The sequence below is a fragment of the Pelodiscus sinensis genome, chromosome 1, assembly GCF_049634645.1.
Source record: "Pelodiscus sinensis isolate JC-2024 chromosome 1, ASM4963464v1, whole genome shotgun sequence".
Taxonomy (NCBI): domain Eukaryota; kingdom Metazoa; phylum Chordata; order Testudines; family Trionychidae; genus Pelodiscus; species Pelodiscus sinensis.
The window spans coordinates 309772362-309790904 of record NC_134711.1 but is presented as its reverse complement, the minus strand read 5'-3'; the positions used below and the strand labels follow the sequence as shown (position 1 = coordinate 309790904).

The following is an 18543-nucleotide window of genomic DNA, read 5'->3' as shown; positions in this document are numbered from 1 at the left end:
GTAATAAAGCAAGAGTTAGTGCAGACTAGCCCCTCCTGTTCCTGCATCTGCCACACTGATTTTGTACTGTTACTTTGGGAAGGTAATTGAGTCTTCGCATGACTGCTTATCCATTGGTAATGTAATGTGGGTATCATAAGCAGGTTTTCACGTCTCTGGAAAAAAATCTCAAGGATGCATTAACCAAAGATGATTAAGTATGCTCTGATTGGCAGAGACTTCCCCTCGTTCTTTTGCTCTAGGAGACAGACTGTAAGTCTTAATATTCAACCACTGTGTGCTGCTGAATTGGAAAATTTCCAATGCACTTTAAGTGCAACTGTAAATTTGAAAAAAAATCAGGAGAAATTAACAAGGAAATCTCCAGTTTTACAACCTGGAGCATGCTTTGCCCTCTTGAATTACCTACTCCTTCACCACCTTTCTATAGTGCCTCAAAATCACCTCTTCCTCCACCTATGCCATGGTTTACTCCTCCTCTCTTTCCTTGCCTTCTCCAGTCTGGCCCTAGCTGTGATGGCTGAACCTCTCTCATCTGCTGCAAAGGCCCTGGTTGTGTTGACCAAGTCACCTGCCACATTCTGCTACTGTATCAGGCATCTGAATGCTGCTGTCAGAATCTGCCAACCCTACTTCTGTTGTTCAGGCTGAATGTATTTCTGGAGCTTTTTTATTCTCCAGGAGTGAGAATCTGTTCTCTACACCCTTCCTTTAGAATATTAATTCAAGTTACTTATTTTCAATTCTTATTCTCTGATGCTTGACCACAACAACTCTAGCCACTCACAAAGCAGTCCCATAAAGTGGAATATCTTCTATTTTTATATCTAAGTGAATTGATGGGAGCATCTCAGGCCACCAGAGCTTCACATATGGGAACAAACATGCTACCATACTCTGGTGTAATCATAGAATCATAGAACCATAGAGCTGGAAGAGACCTCAGAAGGTCATCAAGTCCAGCCTCCTGCTCTAGCAGGACCAAACCCAACTAAATCATCCCGGCCAGGGCTTTGTCAAGCCGAGACTGAAACACCTCTATGGATGGAGACTCCACTACTTCCCTAGGTAACCCATTCCAGTACTTCACTACCCTCCTAGTGAAATAGTTTTTCCTAATATCCAACCTGGACCTCTCCCACCACAACTTGAGACCATTGCTCCTTGTTCTGCCATATGTCACTACTGAGAACAGCCTCTCTCCATCCTCTTTGGAACCTCCCTTCAGGAAGTTGAAGGCTGCTATCAAATCCCCCTTCACTCTTCACTTCTGAAGACTAAACAGACCCAACTCCCTCATCCTCTCCTTATAAGTCATATGCTCCAGCCCCCTAATCATTTTGGTTGCCCTCCGCTGGATCCTCTCCAATGCGTCCACATCCTTTTTGTAGTGGGGGCCCAGAACTGGACACAATACTCCAGATGTGGCCTCACCAGAGCTGAATAAAGGGGAATAATGACATCTCTGGATCTGCTGGCAATGCTCCTCTTAATGCAACCTAATATGCCATTAGCCTTCTTGGCTACAAGGGCACACTGTTGACTCATCACACACTGTTGACTCGTGGTCAGTCTTTAGCTACAGTTCTCTCACTAGTCATCAGCACTTACTATAGATCCAAGAGTATGGCTCTGTTGTAAATACATGTTATTAGAGATTAAGAATTGCAGGAAGGTCACTTTCATTTTCTTAATTTCGATGTCTGACTGTTTTAATTACTTATTGGGAAAAATTATGATCATTATTCTGATTATAGGCTGTGATGGAAGTTCAGAACCTAAGGCCTTCTTACTGGAAATTCCTTTTACGATTGACTAAAGGCAGGTAAGTAACTGAGATGGTTGCAGATGCTTAGTAGAGATTTCACTTTAGCTAGACAAAACCTGTATTTTTTAATTCACATGGTGTCAAAGACGACTTTGAGTAGTCTGCATTATATGAGGTATTAAGTAACATTAGTAATTAATATATGTCAAAATTATATAAATGTGACTGTCACTTATTAAGCCTTTCAAAAACTTTTGAATCTCAAATTTATGAGAAAACCTAGTTTCATATTCTACAGAAATATTAAGATGTTATTCTAAAGTGAGTATCTAGCTAAACATGATGCAGTTGGACTGCGACCTTTGGTCAAAAAACAGTTTTGCAGTTTCAGAATTTCAGACCTGATTGTGTTTTTAAAGGGTTTGAAATTGACCTAATATTTGTTTTTTGCAAAATTATCCCTTTAATTCTGTCTTTTTTAAATCAAAATTAAGCTCAAAGTGTTCAAACATTGTCATTTACCAAAAGCGTAGATTTCCAAAAATCACATATAAAACCATTGCCAATCATTTTCAAGTAATAAAAATGTTTTACAATGATTTCAAACACAATTTTGGTAAATAATAAGAAATTGATAGCTATATCAAGAATTCTCATAAAAATTTAAAAACTTTGAAGATTTCACAAAAAAGAAATCTGAAAAAGACTATTGTTGGAAGGTATGTTTCTTCTGAAATTTTTGACCAGTAATAATAATGAATTTTATTAGATTCAGTGTCCAGCTGAATCCTGTTTTCTTCTGTATTTGGACTGGAAATCTAAAATATCCTTTTTAAAATTGATTTTTGTTGCCTGAAAACGGTTTATTATATTTACTTAGGGTAAAATAGAAACTGAGAATGCAGCAGAATAAGCAATCTTAAAACAGACTGATCAAAATGGGAGGAATTATGGAAGCTCATAATTCTCCAAACAGAACCAAACTGAATGGGGATAACTTAATAATGTGAAAAATGCCCCAGAAGTCCAATAATTAAAAAAATCACACTGCTTCCTGAATTTTTTGCCTTAAGTTTATTGTAACTGAAAGAGATTACATGGAAAAAGCTACATGTTTTTCTCTTTGATTTGTGTTTTGCTACCACCTTTTATATAATCTGCTGAACTCTTCTCTGTAGACAGTCATTTTCTCGTATCGCTTGTATATGTTTTTCACACTAACAGGGGAGAAAAAACATCTGAAAAATAAGAAAATATTGTGACTCCACTAATATTTGTGAGGGGAACTCAGGAGACATGTAGACAGAATTCTGCTTGTGCTTCTCCTGGGGAAAATAAAATGTTTTTTTTTTTTTTGTTTCTGATAGAAATAGTCAAATGTAGAAATAAAACACAAATCTCATGTTAAGTTAGTGCTTCTCAAATTGAGGCCTGTGGACCCCCGGGGAAATACAAAGGGTCCAGAGACCCCGGTGATCAATTCCTCTCTCCATTCCACTCCCTCCCAGTGCCTCCTAGGACCTGCAGCATGGTGCTAAGGCAGGCTTACCTGCCATAGTTCCACATGGCTCCTGGCAGTAGCCCCCAGGCACACTGGCAGCTCGTAGAATGGGAGCTACAGGGGTGGAGCCTGTGGGCACAAGGGCAGTGCTTGGCTTCTCACTGGCTGTCCATGTATCTACAGGCCATAGGGACCTGGCAGCTACTTCTTGTAGGTGCTGATGACATCCCAAATCCAGTCCTGTACAGCAAACCTCTTATCCCTGGCCCCAAGCCAGAGTACACATCCCCAGTCAGAGCCCATCCCCATGCACTCCAACCCCCTGCCTCAGCCCAGTCCCCTCCTACACCCACACTACCTCCTTGAGCCTACACTCCCTACGTACCCTCTCCTTCTGCTTCTGCCTAAAGCCTTCTCCTGCACCCCAGAGTTCTCATTCATGGCCCTACCCCAGAGCCTGTACTCCCAGCCAGAGCTCTCACCCCTCCTGTACCCCAACCCCCTTCCCTAGCCAATTGAAAGTGAGTGAGGATTGAGGAGAGCAAGGAACAGAGAGAGGGAGATGGAGCAAGCACAGGGTCAGGTTTCAGTGAAGGGTTGGGGCAGAGAATCCCTGAAATTTTTTTAAATTAAAATGCAGTTCTCAGGTTGCTAAAATTTGAGAACATCCATGCTAAGAGATTTGCTTCATAAATATTTGGCATGTTCAAACATAAAAAGGCACCACTGTTGTCCAAAATGAAAAGCCTACAAAGAATATGAGATGATAATGGAGTCCCCTTTTTAAGTACTTATTAGGGTTACCTCTCTTGTGTGTCCGCCCTTAGCATCCAGTACAGTTTTCACAACTTGCTGTTTGTAAAAGCTTTTAGCACCCCGCCTAATTAAAAATGTCACCAATCAAATCTAAATTTAGTTACAATTTTTTAAAGATCTGATTGCAAACCTAAGATCACATCCTACAATTCTTATTCTGAATAAACTTTTAGGCCTCATCTATACTAAAGGAGAAAGTTGGCTTAAGATACACGACTCCAGCTATGTTAATTATATAGCTTGAATTGATGTATCTTAAATCATGTTTTCGGACCATCCTCACAGTGGGAGGTTGATGGGAGCAAATGCTCCCGTCTACTTCCCTTATTCCATGTAATGAGCAGGACTACCTGTGCTGACAGGGAAGACCTCTTAGTTTGAATTAGCGGGTCTTCACTAAACCTACTAATTCAAACACTAGAAGATCAATCTCCATAGAGGTGATCTTCTCTATAATGTAGACAAGTCCTTACTGACTTTAATAGGTATTTTGCCTTCATAAGAAGTGCAAGTTGAAGCCCAGATTTCAAGGCATTATTTCATCATTAGAACATAGTATACCTTTAAATTAATTTTATTTATGATTAAACGGAGAAAGTGTTCACTTTATCACGAGTCTTTTCTATTTCAGGTTTGCTGTCATGAATAGACGAGTCTTAGACGTATTTGGTACCGAAGCATCTAAGAACTTCAAGAATTTCATACCTAAGCTAGACCCAAGATATACTTCTATACCACCAGAGCTACCAATTGAGCTGTCTTGAAAATAGATACTTTATCTTGTGATTACATATGATCACCATTTTGTCCTGAAGAGTTAATTAACAGTCAAGTTAGATGGAAGAGGACTTGTGCTCCACTTCAGTATTATTTCAATGAGAAATGCTTTTTACCAATCAGAAAATACTGAAGCTTTGTAGGAAGATGCGGCTTAATAATTAAGCCCTTTTCATAGCCAGAAAATGTTTTTGGATCATTGTAGTTGGTTGACCATATGGTAGATTCTTGACTGAATTAAATCAATGAGTAATATATCTATAGAAAACAAAATTAAAATACTCCTAAGACATAAATATACTTTACAATAACATTTTCCAAAAAAAAGTCTTTAGCTCATTCCAGTAGAATATTTCTTGGTAAAACTACTGATATTTCCAAAATTGAAAAGGATGATTTAGGTCCAAAGTTTTACCTTATCTTAAAACTGTTACAGTCTGTTGAGAAATGTCCCCTGAATTTCAAATGTGTGTTTTTTAAAATCCACCAATATGTGTGTGAAAATTTTAAAAATAACCAATAGCCACTCTTTAGTCAAGAGTGAGCTATTTCTACCCAATTATGGCTACAAAAAAAAAATCCCACCACCAAAAAAAGTGCTGTTAGCCTATAAACCATACTCCAGAACTGACATTCCATTGACGTGAATGATGAACGAGGAAATGAGAAATGCCAGGTGTCAGTGACTTGTGCTTCTTAAGAGACAGCAGTGTGTAGAAGTTAATATTTGCCAAATGGAAAATCACAAGACAGTGAGCGGGAGGAATGCCATGGTTGAGATTCTGAGAGGATATTGCAAACACTAGACAGGTTAAAATACAAAACACACATACTAAAAATAAATGTGTTACAAAACAGACTTGACAGGGGTCCCTTTAAATAAAAAAGCCTCTATAATAAATTGCAATTCCAATGGCCTTCAAAATGGATCAGATGCATACAGTTTAACCATTGCACCAAAGTAGTTTTATCTAACATCTAACATATGCATTAGTGTTTTTTCATATTCAGTTGTTTGGGTTAAACAATGAAGAATGCTTTTCCCTTGATAAAGTAGACAGTCACAACTACAGACAATTCCATGACATTTACTATGGTATTTAATTTAAATAAATATTTGCTCAAAATCCATTTTTTTCTTTCTCTGCATATTTTTACAGATAATACTTTACCTTTGCGTTCTAAACAGAAATATTGATTTGCTAATTCTTTTACTACTTCTGTTTATAGGCAGTTCAGGGCAGTCATGACTGAATTATAATCAGAATTTCCTAGCTTTTCGGAAAAAATATGAGCTTTACGTGCATTCAACTGAAAAGATCAGACAGTGGAAATGCCTGTGAATGGGAAGTAAGGATGTACAGTATGTTGTTTTTTTAAAAATCTGCTTTATTTGCTGGAAGCTTTTGCCACACATTATAAATAACTACTTAATAGGCCCTGTGTCATTTCAGTAATTTCACAATGCCATATATACTTACATTTACATCTGACTTAACAAAATTATCATAAAAATGTTCCTGCTACTTATGATCCCTTGTGAAAACAATATACATGACCCAAGTTGAATGGGTGGGTAAAATTTTGCAAGCTAGATTTGTGTGCAATATCATATTTGCTTGCAATGCTAAAGTAAAATTGCTCAAAAATTTAAAAAAAAAATCAACTGTGCTCTGGCAGGATTATAGAAGAAATGTTGGATGGACTATTAGCATGTCTAAAATACATGACCTTCTGAAGTCTGAATGCTTGATGATTTGGGTAACATTTTCAAACTGATATTACTAGATTATCAGCATTTAGTAGAGTGATTCTCCCAGTCTCAGACTTTTCAAACTATTTTACAAATTGCTTACCTTAGCTTTTCTTTTTTGGAAGGAAGATGGTGATAGATCTCTATATTTGAGTTAAAACATACTGAGTACTATGTCTCAATATCTAAATATGAGTTCAGCCCATGTCGTCTTGTTCTCTACATTCATAATCCATGTTTTTAATAGTTGTCATGTAATGTAAAATTAAAAAAATTAAACCTTAAATTATTATTTTGATCAGAGTTAAGTATTTGTAGGATGGGGTGAGAGGGAAAGTACTCTTAGTCCTGTTTTCCTCCCTGACACTAATATATTTTCTCTTGAAAAAATTGTAATTGTCTATTCACTTTTATTAGTAAAAACCCGAAGTAAATCCAGTCGTGGTGAATGAATTCTTCATATGACTTAAATTTTTGTGTATTTAACCTGCATAACTTTGCAACATAAACCAATACAAAGGTTTTTGCTAATATTTTTATTTTAAAATATTTTGGATAAAAGTGACATATAAATATGCTCAGTGATAGTGCCTATAATACAAATATCTGTTACAGTAAAATTAAGGTTGTGGCCAGGTAAGTGCTCAAGTCAAGAAATGTAAAAGATAAGAATGTAGTACAATACATGCAAAGTGGCAGAGATAAGGTTGCAGCCATTCATTACCTGTGCTTTTCCTTATTTTTGCATGTTTCACTGTACAGCATTACATTGCACAAATTTTATAGATCCCATTTGTTTCTGGGAATGCTGAGGGGCACACAAGTGTTCCCTGGTTTTTGTTTGGATTTTCTTCTTCAGATTTTTCATCCCCTCATTAGCAAACCCACTCCTACAACAAGCTGTATAGTTGACCATAAATGACGTATAATGTCTGTAAGTAGGTGGAGCATCATCAATGTGGGGGGTGAATTTTAGAAATTGCCTCTTTTTTCTGCAAGATATGACTATTCATATTGCCTCCAACCATAGGAAGCTAACACACACTCAGGATAAGCATAACATCAACCAGCTTATATCTTATATTGATTTTGGGTCAAAGCTCACTTTCAAGTGTTTTCATTATTTAATAAAGGATATAGAACATTTTCCATTACATGTATTTTTAGCCATCCTTTGCTTTTCCACTACTTTGTATGTAATTTTTTGTAAAGAAATGGAACTTCAATCAACTAATTGCAATTATTGAAGTTTTATTTTTGCAATGCCAACAACCAGATCACCTTTGTTATGTCTTTTGAAGTGTAAATAGTTAGCCCAGAAACCATTGATATCCTCTGCAGAATGGCTTTTATACTTTGCCATATCAAACAAATGTAAGGCTCATTTTAATTGCTGGATCCTTTGACTATAACAAGCATAAATGTGAATTAGAGTTCACTTTGATCTCATAATGCAAGCCAGCGTAGTTTTCTGCCTCCTAATTAACATTGAGGTCAAATGAATAGTCAGAATTTGGTGCCAGTGCTATGCCATGCAATGAGGAAGACTGGTTTGGTTTCTAGTCACAGTATAATTCTTCTCAAGCTGGTGGCAATACCATCCATTTTCTCCTTATCTGCCACAGCAGAAGGCCTCAAAGATTGGGCTGCTATGGACATAAGGGCAGAAGTTAATGGGAGAATTAACAAGTATATTTCATCCAAGGATCTCAAAAGAGACAAATCTTTCCTTCCCACAACAATACCCACACTGAACACTCTGCCAGAGAGTGGATATAGGTGGGCAAAGGACCTGCTATGGACACAGCTTCCATGAGTACATAGAGCATCTGCATAGATGGTAACAGCCACTCGCTAATCTTGGAGCCAATGCGGCTCACAGGGGCCTAGGGCTGCCCTGCAGCTTGTTTTGTAGTGTGAGACCAAACCTCCCCCTGGATGGGGTAACTAAAATATTCCACAGAAAGTTATATCTTCTCCTTACTCTGCTTCCAAGGGGTTGGATCAGAGCCAAGATTTTTATGCAGCAAATATCATTCTGCACTTTTTCCTAGCACAGATGGATATGAATGTGAACAATAAAACAGACAAGGAAAATACAGCTGAACTTCCTTATGAATCAAAGTTTATGAAATGCCACTCAACCACAACAAAACACAGGCAGTCGTGAAGAAATATATCAAACTGTCTTGTATTTGGTATTCCACTGATGAAAACACTGTTCATCATTGCTCCTTTTTAAGTCAAACAAAATCAGTTGAGTATATGCATCCTAGCTCATTGCCTGAATGTGACACGCTCTGGAATTCCCAGCTTAATATTAATTTACAATTAATTTATGTTTTGCTGTTTAGTGAGAATCTTACGTGTGAAAAACAATCATCTCCTTGGACACAAAAAACAATCCTGTAAACACTAGACGTTTTTGGATACAGCATAAGGATTATTTGTTCTGACAGACAACGGCATCATGATTCATATTGTTTGCCTGGCACCCTTTGTTCAGTAGGACAGGGTAATTCTAGGCTTACTGTTATATTTGTGTAGTAGTAATAGCACCCCAGTGCAAAGCCCATCTTACTTACAGAAATCTAGTGAATTTATTTCACTATTCAATTTATTTTACAATAGCCTGACAATTTCATTTTTCTGTGTGGCACCCTTTGTCATTTGTACGTTTCAGAGTTAACAAACCATTAAGATGCATAAGGTGGTTCATTTTGTTCAACTATCATTTCAACTTGCTTGGAGACTCGACTTTACTCAATTGGTTTATGCTCTGTTGATGTTTTCAAGGTTTTCTCTGCAACCACTTGGGCTAGAAATATAATTTAAAAAAATGAAAGCTGAGATGCTGGCACACAATTCTGCAGCAAGGGGTGAATTCCACAGGGCCAGGGAGTGCAAAGGCCTTGCCCATAAGTATTCTATGGAAGATCAGAATCTTATTAGACATAAGAGTTGTACTAATAACAGGACAGCATCAGGGAGTTTTCTTTTTCCTCTATCACTCAATAATATCCCAGTAATCTAGCAGTGCTATCTGGATCCGACACTTTCTTAAGAAAGTGGCTTCCTATAGATGCAAAGGGGAACTTAGGGTATGTCTACACTTGCAGCCTCTTTTGAGAGAGGGATGCAAATAAAGACATTCGAAATTGCAAATTTAGCCGGGATATAAATAACCCGTGCTTCATTTGCATAATTGCATTATGGTGCTATTTCAAAATAACCGACGCTGTTAAAATGTGGTTATTTCGAGAGAAAACCCTTCTCTCGAAATAACTGGTAAACCTCATTGTATGAGGAATAAGGGTTATTTCGAGAGAAGGGTTTTCTCTCAAAATAACCGCATCTTAACAGCGTCTGTTATTTTGAAATAGCACTATTTTGAAATAGTGCCATAACATGATTATGCAAATGAAGCGTGGGATATTTAAATCCCGGCTTCATTTGCAATTTCGAATGTCTTCATTTGCATCCCTCTCGAAAGAGGGTGCAAGTGTAGACATACCCTTACTTTCATATGGAGGACCTGATAAAATGACTGGATCCTAATGGCATGGAAGGATATGTGTTGTGAGGTATATAAACACATTTCTAAAGCTGCAGCCTGAGCAGAGCCAAGGGGCACAGAAAGTCCAGCCATGTTCATCCTCCTGCTATTTCTTGTACATTCCATGATAAGATACAAGAGGTCAGGAATCTTGATTCCTGCCAAAATGTCTGACAAAGTGCCCTCAACTCTATCTGAAGTGGCCCACCTACCCAGGACACTGAAGCAAGGGGCTCAACAGGTGGGCACTCCCCAGCACATTTGCATCACCTCACTTTCTCAATCCCCAGAGGGCTTGTGTGCGAAATGCCTTTACCCTTGCTCTTCCACTACTGTTCAGTGTGGCTTCGGAGGGACTGAACTTTGACCCAGTTGTGGTGCTTTTAAACACAAAGGAAAATGGCAAATGCTTACAGTGTCTCAAGACTATTACTAGAATTCTAAGATTAAAAAGATGGGCATAGATATTTCAGCTCCACCAGGATCTGCCACCGATGCTCCCAAGATAATTTCACCCAGAACCCTCGCCTGTCATTGAGCATTCAACCCAGGGGAGCTGACAGACTTGCCAGTCTGTGGGCAAGATGGAGGCATGGCTCCATGCTCCCAGAAGGGGTGTGGCCTTGCACGGAAGATGCAGGTCTGGGGTAGCCAGTCGTCAGTGCCAGCCAGAGTGTGCCGCAGAAGCCCCCCCCCCTCCAGCCCTCTGAGCCACCAGGAGCATGCTGCGTGGTGCTCCAGTGCCTATTTAAAGGGCCCAGGACTCCAGCCATCACTGCTCCTGAGGTAGAGGTGGCAGTGCCAGGAGCCCCAGGCCCTTTTGAATAGTCAGGCCTCAGGGCGCTGCCCCATTGGATCTCGCTGTAAATGGGCCTGGTACAACCCCTTTCCTAGGAACTACTTCCACTGTGAAGTCACCACTGTCCTAGGCCAAGACCTAAACATTCCTCATCTTGCTTTTTTGGTAACTGACCCTTATTAAATGTGAGAGACAACCTGCTGCCGCCCCAAGGAGACATTTTGTACCGACCGTATTGCAGCAGGCTGCCCCTCCCATCCATCAGCTAGTGAGTGTTCTTAGCTCCTCCTATGGAGCCTAGCCACTCAGAAGGGTCCCCTAGTTACCGAGCTATTACACAGGTTCATTTATTTGGACGAGAGTTTGGATGGAACTCAACAAGCAAGGCTGAGGTGAGGCTCATGGATGTATTTGGGGATGTGTTTGGAGGTGCTTGGCAGCAGCTTGACCAGGTTTGTTACTCAGGGGATCAGCTGCCACAGGGGAGAGAAGTGCAGAGACTGGGCCTTGCTGTAGGTTGCTCTCTCACAGGGAGCCCGGGGTTGAGAGAGTGGCTGAGTGATGAGTACTCGCTAAGCCTTGTGTAGACAGTTCTCCAGCCCTATCAAGCCTAGTCTCCTTCTCCCCTAATGCATTCCCAGTTGGGCTTCTTTGAAAGCGGTTAGAGGCTGTAGCCCTTACAGCAGAGGTGGCCAACCCATTTAACAAAGAGAGCCATGGGAAAAAATGCAAAGAGCCACACCAGAATTGTCAAGCAAAAAAAACCACCACCAACAACAACAAAAAGAAGGCTGCCCCTTTACAAAGCAAGCAAGCTTAGGCTTTTTGGCCATATCAGGTGCCTGTTGACAGCTGCCATCTTGGGCACCATTTTGAATCACCAAACCGGTGAGCACAGGGATCCAGGGGGGAAAGCTGGGGGCGATGGGAGGCGGGGGGCCATTTAGGGGGATGCAGGAGTGGCTTTGTGAGCCGCACTTTTGGGAGGGAAGAGCTGCATGCGACTTACAAGCTGCGGGTTGGCCACGGCTGCCTTACAGTATGTGACTATGCAATTGTTTGTTTCTTTTGGGTGGGACTGAAGGCATCTCCATGCCAGCTATCTTACTGCAATGGCTGCTGAAGTCTGCAAAGCCGAATAGGCACTCATAGACTGTAAGCTCAGAAGGGATTGTCTGACTGCCTCTGTGTGGCAGGCCACAGAAACCTCTCCCTCTCCTGAATTAGACCCCTAACTTCTGGCTGAGTTACTGAAGTCCTCAGATCACATGTCAAGACTGTTCTCCACTCTGCCACTTTGAGCGCACAAGGCAGTGGCCCTCAAGAGACATTAAAAATATCCTGCCACTAAAGATTTCTCTGTTAAAAAAAAAAAAAAAACTCCCCAAGGTCACATAATACCTCATGCAAATTGAAAAACCCCTTGAAGCCAAGAAGATGCACTTGAGAACTTCACCCTGTGCGGTAACTCCAAGCTCATTAATTCTTTAGCCCTCCCTTAGGAGAGAGATTGAAAACAAACTATAATCTCTTAACAGCTGACCTTCAGTTCAGGCACTTGGGCACAGAACCATCTGCATTCCAGGACACAGGAATCAGATCACAGTCTTAAAAAAGTATTTCTTTTATTAACAAAACAAGATATATTTGGTAAAGCATACCTGGTAGCTAGATGTTAGAGCAACTAAAAAAATTAAAGCACAGAGAATTATTTCCTGGGGTTTCAGTTACAATGTACAATGGGGTTAGCACAGAGGAGTTTAACCAACCCCTCCCCCCCACACACACAAATAACCTTGATTGTGTCTGTCAGGGCTGCTCCCTACTCTCGCACTCTGGCTATGTCTAGACTGCAAGCCTCTTTCAAAAGAGGCTTTTTCGAAAGATACTTTCGAAAAAGCCTCTTTTGAAAGAGAGCGTCTAGACTGCATGCGGAACTTTCGAAAAAGCAAGCCGCTTTTTCGAAAGGAAGCAGCGAATGAGTCTGGATGCTCTCTTTCTAAAAAGCCCTGTTTGCTTTCAAGAACGCCTTTTTTCGAAAGAGTACTTTCGAAAAAAGGCATTCTTCTTTGTGGAATTAGGTTTACCGCCGTCGAAAGAAAAGCCGCGTTCTTTCGATTTAATTTCGAAAGAACACGGCTGCAGTCTAGACGCAGGTGAAGTTTTTTCGAAAAAAGGCTACTTTTTTTCGAAAAAACCCCTGAGTCTGGACACAGCCTCTGAGTGCGGAAGGTGAGGATCCACAAGAAAGCTTAAAAACCTTGCCTCTACAGACGCTGGTTACCAAAGCTTCCAAGAGTCATAGATTCCCTGGCTCTGAGAAACAAACAGTCTGTCACCATCAAATGATTTCCCCCCCACTAAAACCAGGGGTAAATACTTGAACCGCACTCCCAAGGGTACCCCCAAGCTCTTTTGTTCCAAAAGAGCTTGAAAAAAGAAAAGAGAAAAACAAGCTGCAATCTCTGGTAGCTGCCCCCTCAGTCTGGGCATGAAGATACACACAGAGGGTATGTCTATGCTACCCCCCTAACGAGGTGTACAGATAGTTCGGATTAGGAAGCCTAATCCAAACTATCTAGTCCGTGCCGCGTGTAGCCGCACGGCATGGGGTTCGCACTAGCCGGCTTTTAAAAATGGCGGCGCTGGCTTTATGCTAATGAAGCCCGGGAAATTCAAATCCCGGGCTTCATTAGCAAGTTTGGTATGCATACATTACCCCCCTAGTTCGAACTAGGGGGGCAGTGTAGACATACCCAACAGACAGACCTTCCAGGACACAAGAATCAAATCAACACCTTAAAAAAAGTGTTTTTATTACAAAATAAAAGATAAACTTGATAAAGCATACTTGGTTGCTAGATGTTACAGAGAAACTAAGGAAAGCAAATTAAAACACAGAGAAAAGTATCTGGAAACAAAGCTTAGATGGTAAAGGAGGAGGGGAGTCATAGATTCACACAGAGCCATTCACACCAAACCACAAAATAAAGAAAAAATACCCTGAACATGACTACATCAAAGTTTTTTTTACCTTTTACTTACTTCCAATCTCCTCTTTGTTCAGTCCACTCCCATGCTCCGAATTCCTTGGAGGCATGGTAGGCCTGCCAGGGTTTAAATCATTCTGTCTCTCTCAACTCCTGGTTTTTCTCTCCCACACAAAGAAAGCCGGCAAGGAATATATATCCAAATCAAATTTCATCACTCTATCTTGATTGGTTCTCCCCCCTCCAGCCAACACTTTTGTTAGCTACCTGAGTTTAACCCCTCAGTCAACAGGTGCTAGTCAGCACTCCGCTTGTCCATTACTTTGTCTGTTTTTGTTCTACTTACATCTCTGTTGTTCCAAAGTATAGGTTTTCTTTTCTTAGCAAGTTAAGGAAGTACGGATTGGATAAATGAACTGTAAGGTAGATAGAAAACTGGCTAGATTGTTGGGCTCAATGGATAATGATCAACAGCTCAATGTCTGGTTGGAGGTCAGTATCTAGCAGAGTGCCCCAAAGTTGATTCTGGGGCTGGTTTTATTCAGCATCTTTAATGATCTGGATGAGAGGATGCATGGTACCCTCAGCAAGTTTGCAGATGACACTAAGCCAGGGGGAGAGGTAGATACATCAGAGGACAGGGTCCAGTCTGACCTAGACAAATTGGAGGATTGAGCCTAAAGAAATCTGATGAGGTTCAACAAAGATAAATGTAGAGACAGAAGACTCCTAGGCACAGTTACAGGCTGGAGACTGACTGGATAAGCAGCAGTTTGGCAGGAAAGGACCTGGGGATTACAGAGGATGAGAAGCTGAATATGAGACAACAGAGTGTCCTTGTAGCCGAAAAGGCTAACAGCATATTAGGGTGCATTAGTAGTAACATTGCCAGCACATCTAGGGAAGTGATTATTCCCTTTTATTCGGCACTAGTGAGGTCGGACCAGGGTCCTGCATGTCCCATTCTATGTCTCCGCCTAACAACTGGAGGCAGCTGATGATGAGGGAGGAGGAGGTTGTTGTTAGTCCTCTTCAGTCAGGACTGAGATTGTGGGCAGCACTTTCTCTGGCTGAGTTTGGAAGGGGATCAGAAGCATCTTAGAATAGAGGTTTCAGCTTCTCTTGCAGCTGCTGCTACTACTAGAAGTGGCCTGTGGACTTCGGCTGGGTTTGGGTTGCAGGCATCAGTAAAAGCCATCCCTGTCCCAATCACTTCAGCTTCCTGATGCTCCTGTGATCATCCTGCCAGGACTGACCTGGCACCCAGGCTCTTGCCAGTACCAGTTGTTGGTCAGCTTCTGACAGTGAGATACTTCTGGCTCTTTCTCCACAGCAATTCCATGTACCCCAGGGATCTAGGAGCCCAAATGCATTTCGGAGGCCCATTTCTAATATGTCTTGGCAGGTCTGCTTGATCATCCATCTCAAGGTAGATGTCAGTATATTTCCAGACACATTTGCCCATGGTGGTGCGTATTTCACAGCCCCCCTCCTGTAATAACAGTAGGACACTGTATTGTGGCCATTCCTTGTATGCTAGTTCCAAGTGAGATTATACAACTGTTCAACTGCATTCTCCATGGATTACTTCCCTGATATGATCACAGCCAGAGACATGTTCCCAGTCTTAAAAACAACATAATAGGGGAGCTGTCCTCCAGGCACCATCCTTACCTTCATTTAAGAGAAGATGCTGCTGTTAATCGCTAACATCTCCCTGAAGGCAGAAAGTCTGTAACAAGGGGCTTTTGTGGAGGGTTATTGTAATGTTGCCACTGATACTGAGCCTGTGAAACTCAAAATAACTTCATTAAGGTCAGTAAACTGTTCAAGATTTGCTGTGGATTACAGGTCTTTGGGTTATAGCACTTTAGCGCAAAGGAGACAGTTTCTGTTGTCTCATAAATCTACCCTGGTTGTAAAGCAGATCAAACTTCTGGTGGCACTTTCTCCTCTATTTCCTTCAACAACAATGACAGGATGAAGCAAAAGAATTAAATGTTTTCTATCTGTGCTCACTAATGGCTAAGAACAATGGAAATCAAAAAGTCAGACTCCTGCTTGCAGAATAAATCAAGACGCATCATGTACAATAACTTTGCACTGTGTTCTTTCATCCAAAGATCACCAACTGCTTTATATATGTTAGTGAATTAAGATCCAAACAGCCCCTGTGAGACATAGAATATCCCTCGGCTTACAGATGAGGAAATTGAGGCTCAGGGATATTAAGTTACTTGTCTGAAGGTCAGAAAAGGAATGTGGAAGAATTCAGAAAAGAACTCTTAGGGCTTGTCTACACTCCAGTATTATAGCTATGTGGATGTAGCATAGATGCTGTCTACAGCAATTAATGTGATTTTTCTGTCATTGTAGGTCAGGATTTCCCAACCTACAACCTGCATACTGTACACAATGGCATCCTGTTTCAACACAATATTCGAATATTCAATTCATTCCTATTTTGTAATTGTGTTTATATCACTTTTGTTCACACAAGTGTGTAAATAGATAATAGTGAAGACACAAACAACCTATCTAAATACATACAAAACAGGCTGACCTTAAAATATAAATCAGTACACTGTGAAGTTAACTCTTATTACAATATATAGACACTGTTTGGCCCACATAAGGTAGTGCTTAGGTTTATGTGACTCTCTTGTGTAATAAGGCTGAGCACACCATGATAAGCCACTTCTCTGAGCAGTGCCAGCTAGGTTGACAGAAGCATTCTTATGCAACCCCCAGCCATCTGTGCACCAGCTTTGCACCTCTGAGTGACATAGGAGGGCAAGCTAAATTTTAAGTGTAGCCCAGGCATCAGTCACCTATCTCCCAAACTCCTGTCTTAGCTCCAAGACCATCATCCTTCTCATACATGTATATATGCGATAAAAAAAGAAACCAACATTAACTATATTTAAAATAAACACTTGCTAACAGTATCTAAAGACAATGGGGAAAATGAAGAGATTCTTAATTTCGTCCATGCTGGGACTGGGTGTGGTTTTTCAAAAGCGACTTAAAAGTACAAATACAATAGAAAATTTATGGGACTTGTCATGTAGGGACTTTTATGTAGATGTGAACTTCCTACATTGTAGTGTTTAGGAGCCTGGCCCTTGTAGGCCTTGTTCTCCTTGAACACCTTCCCATTTTCTCTTACGTTTGGGAGGGTGATGGACATTAGAACTCCACATAGCCTTCCAAGAGGCTCTTAGTAAGACACAACTCTACAAAGCCCACTCAAGCATCAGGTCCAAATCTACTTTGACCTGTATTTCCATTTTAACAGGATCCACAAGAGCATCTAGTATTGGAAACACTCTAAAGTCATTCCTCCAAGTGTTCTGGTCTGTATTAAGGATGTTAAATATCGGTTAATTGAATAGGCGAGTAACCTCATGAATTCTTATCAATTACTATTCTATAGTCCCTTGGGGCCGGGCTGGCCACCAGTGTGCTCCTGTCCTGCTCCTGAGGAGCCATCTGCCACTCTGTGCTGCTGCCTCTGTATCAGAGTCAGAGCATGGGGTGCCAGGTAGGAGCTGATCCGTGAGAGAAGCTAATTTAAAAACCAGCTCCCCTTGTGTGCCGGCTGCCTGTTGCCCCATGTTGCTGCCTCTGATACAGAAGCAGTAGCATGGGGTGGCAGCAGACCCTATCTGGGGGCTCCCAGACCAGCGTGAGCTGGGATTGAGATGGGTTGCCTGCCTGCCTAGCTCCTAATACACTTTAAATGCAGAGCCGCAGTGGAGGTAGATCCCAGATCTGGTGCAAGCCAGGACAGATCTGTGCTGCTGGCCAGCCTGCTAAAAAATGTACTGGTGGGGGCAGGGAGGAAGGAATGTGTGTAGTCTATAGCATTAACTGATAAGATTGTGCTTATCAGTTAATCGACTACACCATTCCATCCCTAGGGTACGTGCACAGCTATTTTGAAATAAGCTATTCCAGAATAGTTGTTCCGAGATAGCTTATTTCAAAATAATACGTCTACACTGCAGGGAAGCCTCAAAATTAATCCAAGGCAGGCTTCCCTAATGTAGATGTGCTATTCTCGATTTAGAGCCCCAGGGGGCACTGGGAAGGAATAACTTAGAATGGCCCTGGTGAGGGGCTATTTTGAAATAACAGAAGTGGAGCGTCTACACGCACCTTATTTCGAAATAGCTATTTCGGGATAGGCATTATTCCTTGTAGAGCGAGGTTTACAGATTTTGGAATAAGATGCCTGTTATTTTAAAATTATTTTGAAATAATGGAATGGCTGTGTAGACGCTTGCACTACTCTAGTTATCTCAAAATAACGGTGCAGTATAGTACTGGCATCCCTAGTCTGTATGTCATCGTTCCTTTCCAAACATCACAAGGCAGGTTGTTCACATTCAGAGGGTCAATATTAACACTGGCAGAAAGCAGAGGAGTACAATGGGGTGCATCTTCCTAGAGTGACCATGCCCCAACTAGGCAACTATTCACTGGAGCCTAAAAGCAGCACATTGTTGATGGAGGATGACTCTGCTGACTTCAGGAGAGGGTAGGGAGGAGGGAAAGGTGGCTGCTTCTGAGACTGTGGA

The 18543-nt window shown here is 41.1% G+C and overlaps 1 protein-coding gene across 2 annotated transcripts in view; it reads left to right on the top strand.

Moving 5' to 3' along the window:
• TMEM135 (transmembrane protein 135) overlaps positions 1–5993 on the top strand; it is a 357787-nt gene extending 351794 nt beyond the window's left edge. For both annotated transcript variants that reach the window (XM_075919397.1, XM_075919396.1), the window contains 2 exons: positions 1758–1825; positions 4717–5993. In XM_075919397.1, the coding sequence (XP_075775512.1) occupies positions 1758–1825; positions 4717–4849 (201 nt within the window). In that variant the 3' untranslated portion in view covers positions 4850–5993. The remainder of the gene's footprint in view (positions 1–1757; positions 1826–4716) is intronic.
• Positions 5994–18543: the final 12550 nt, after the last annotated feature.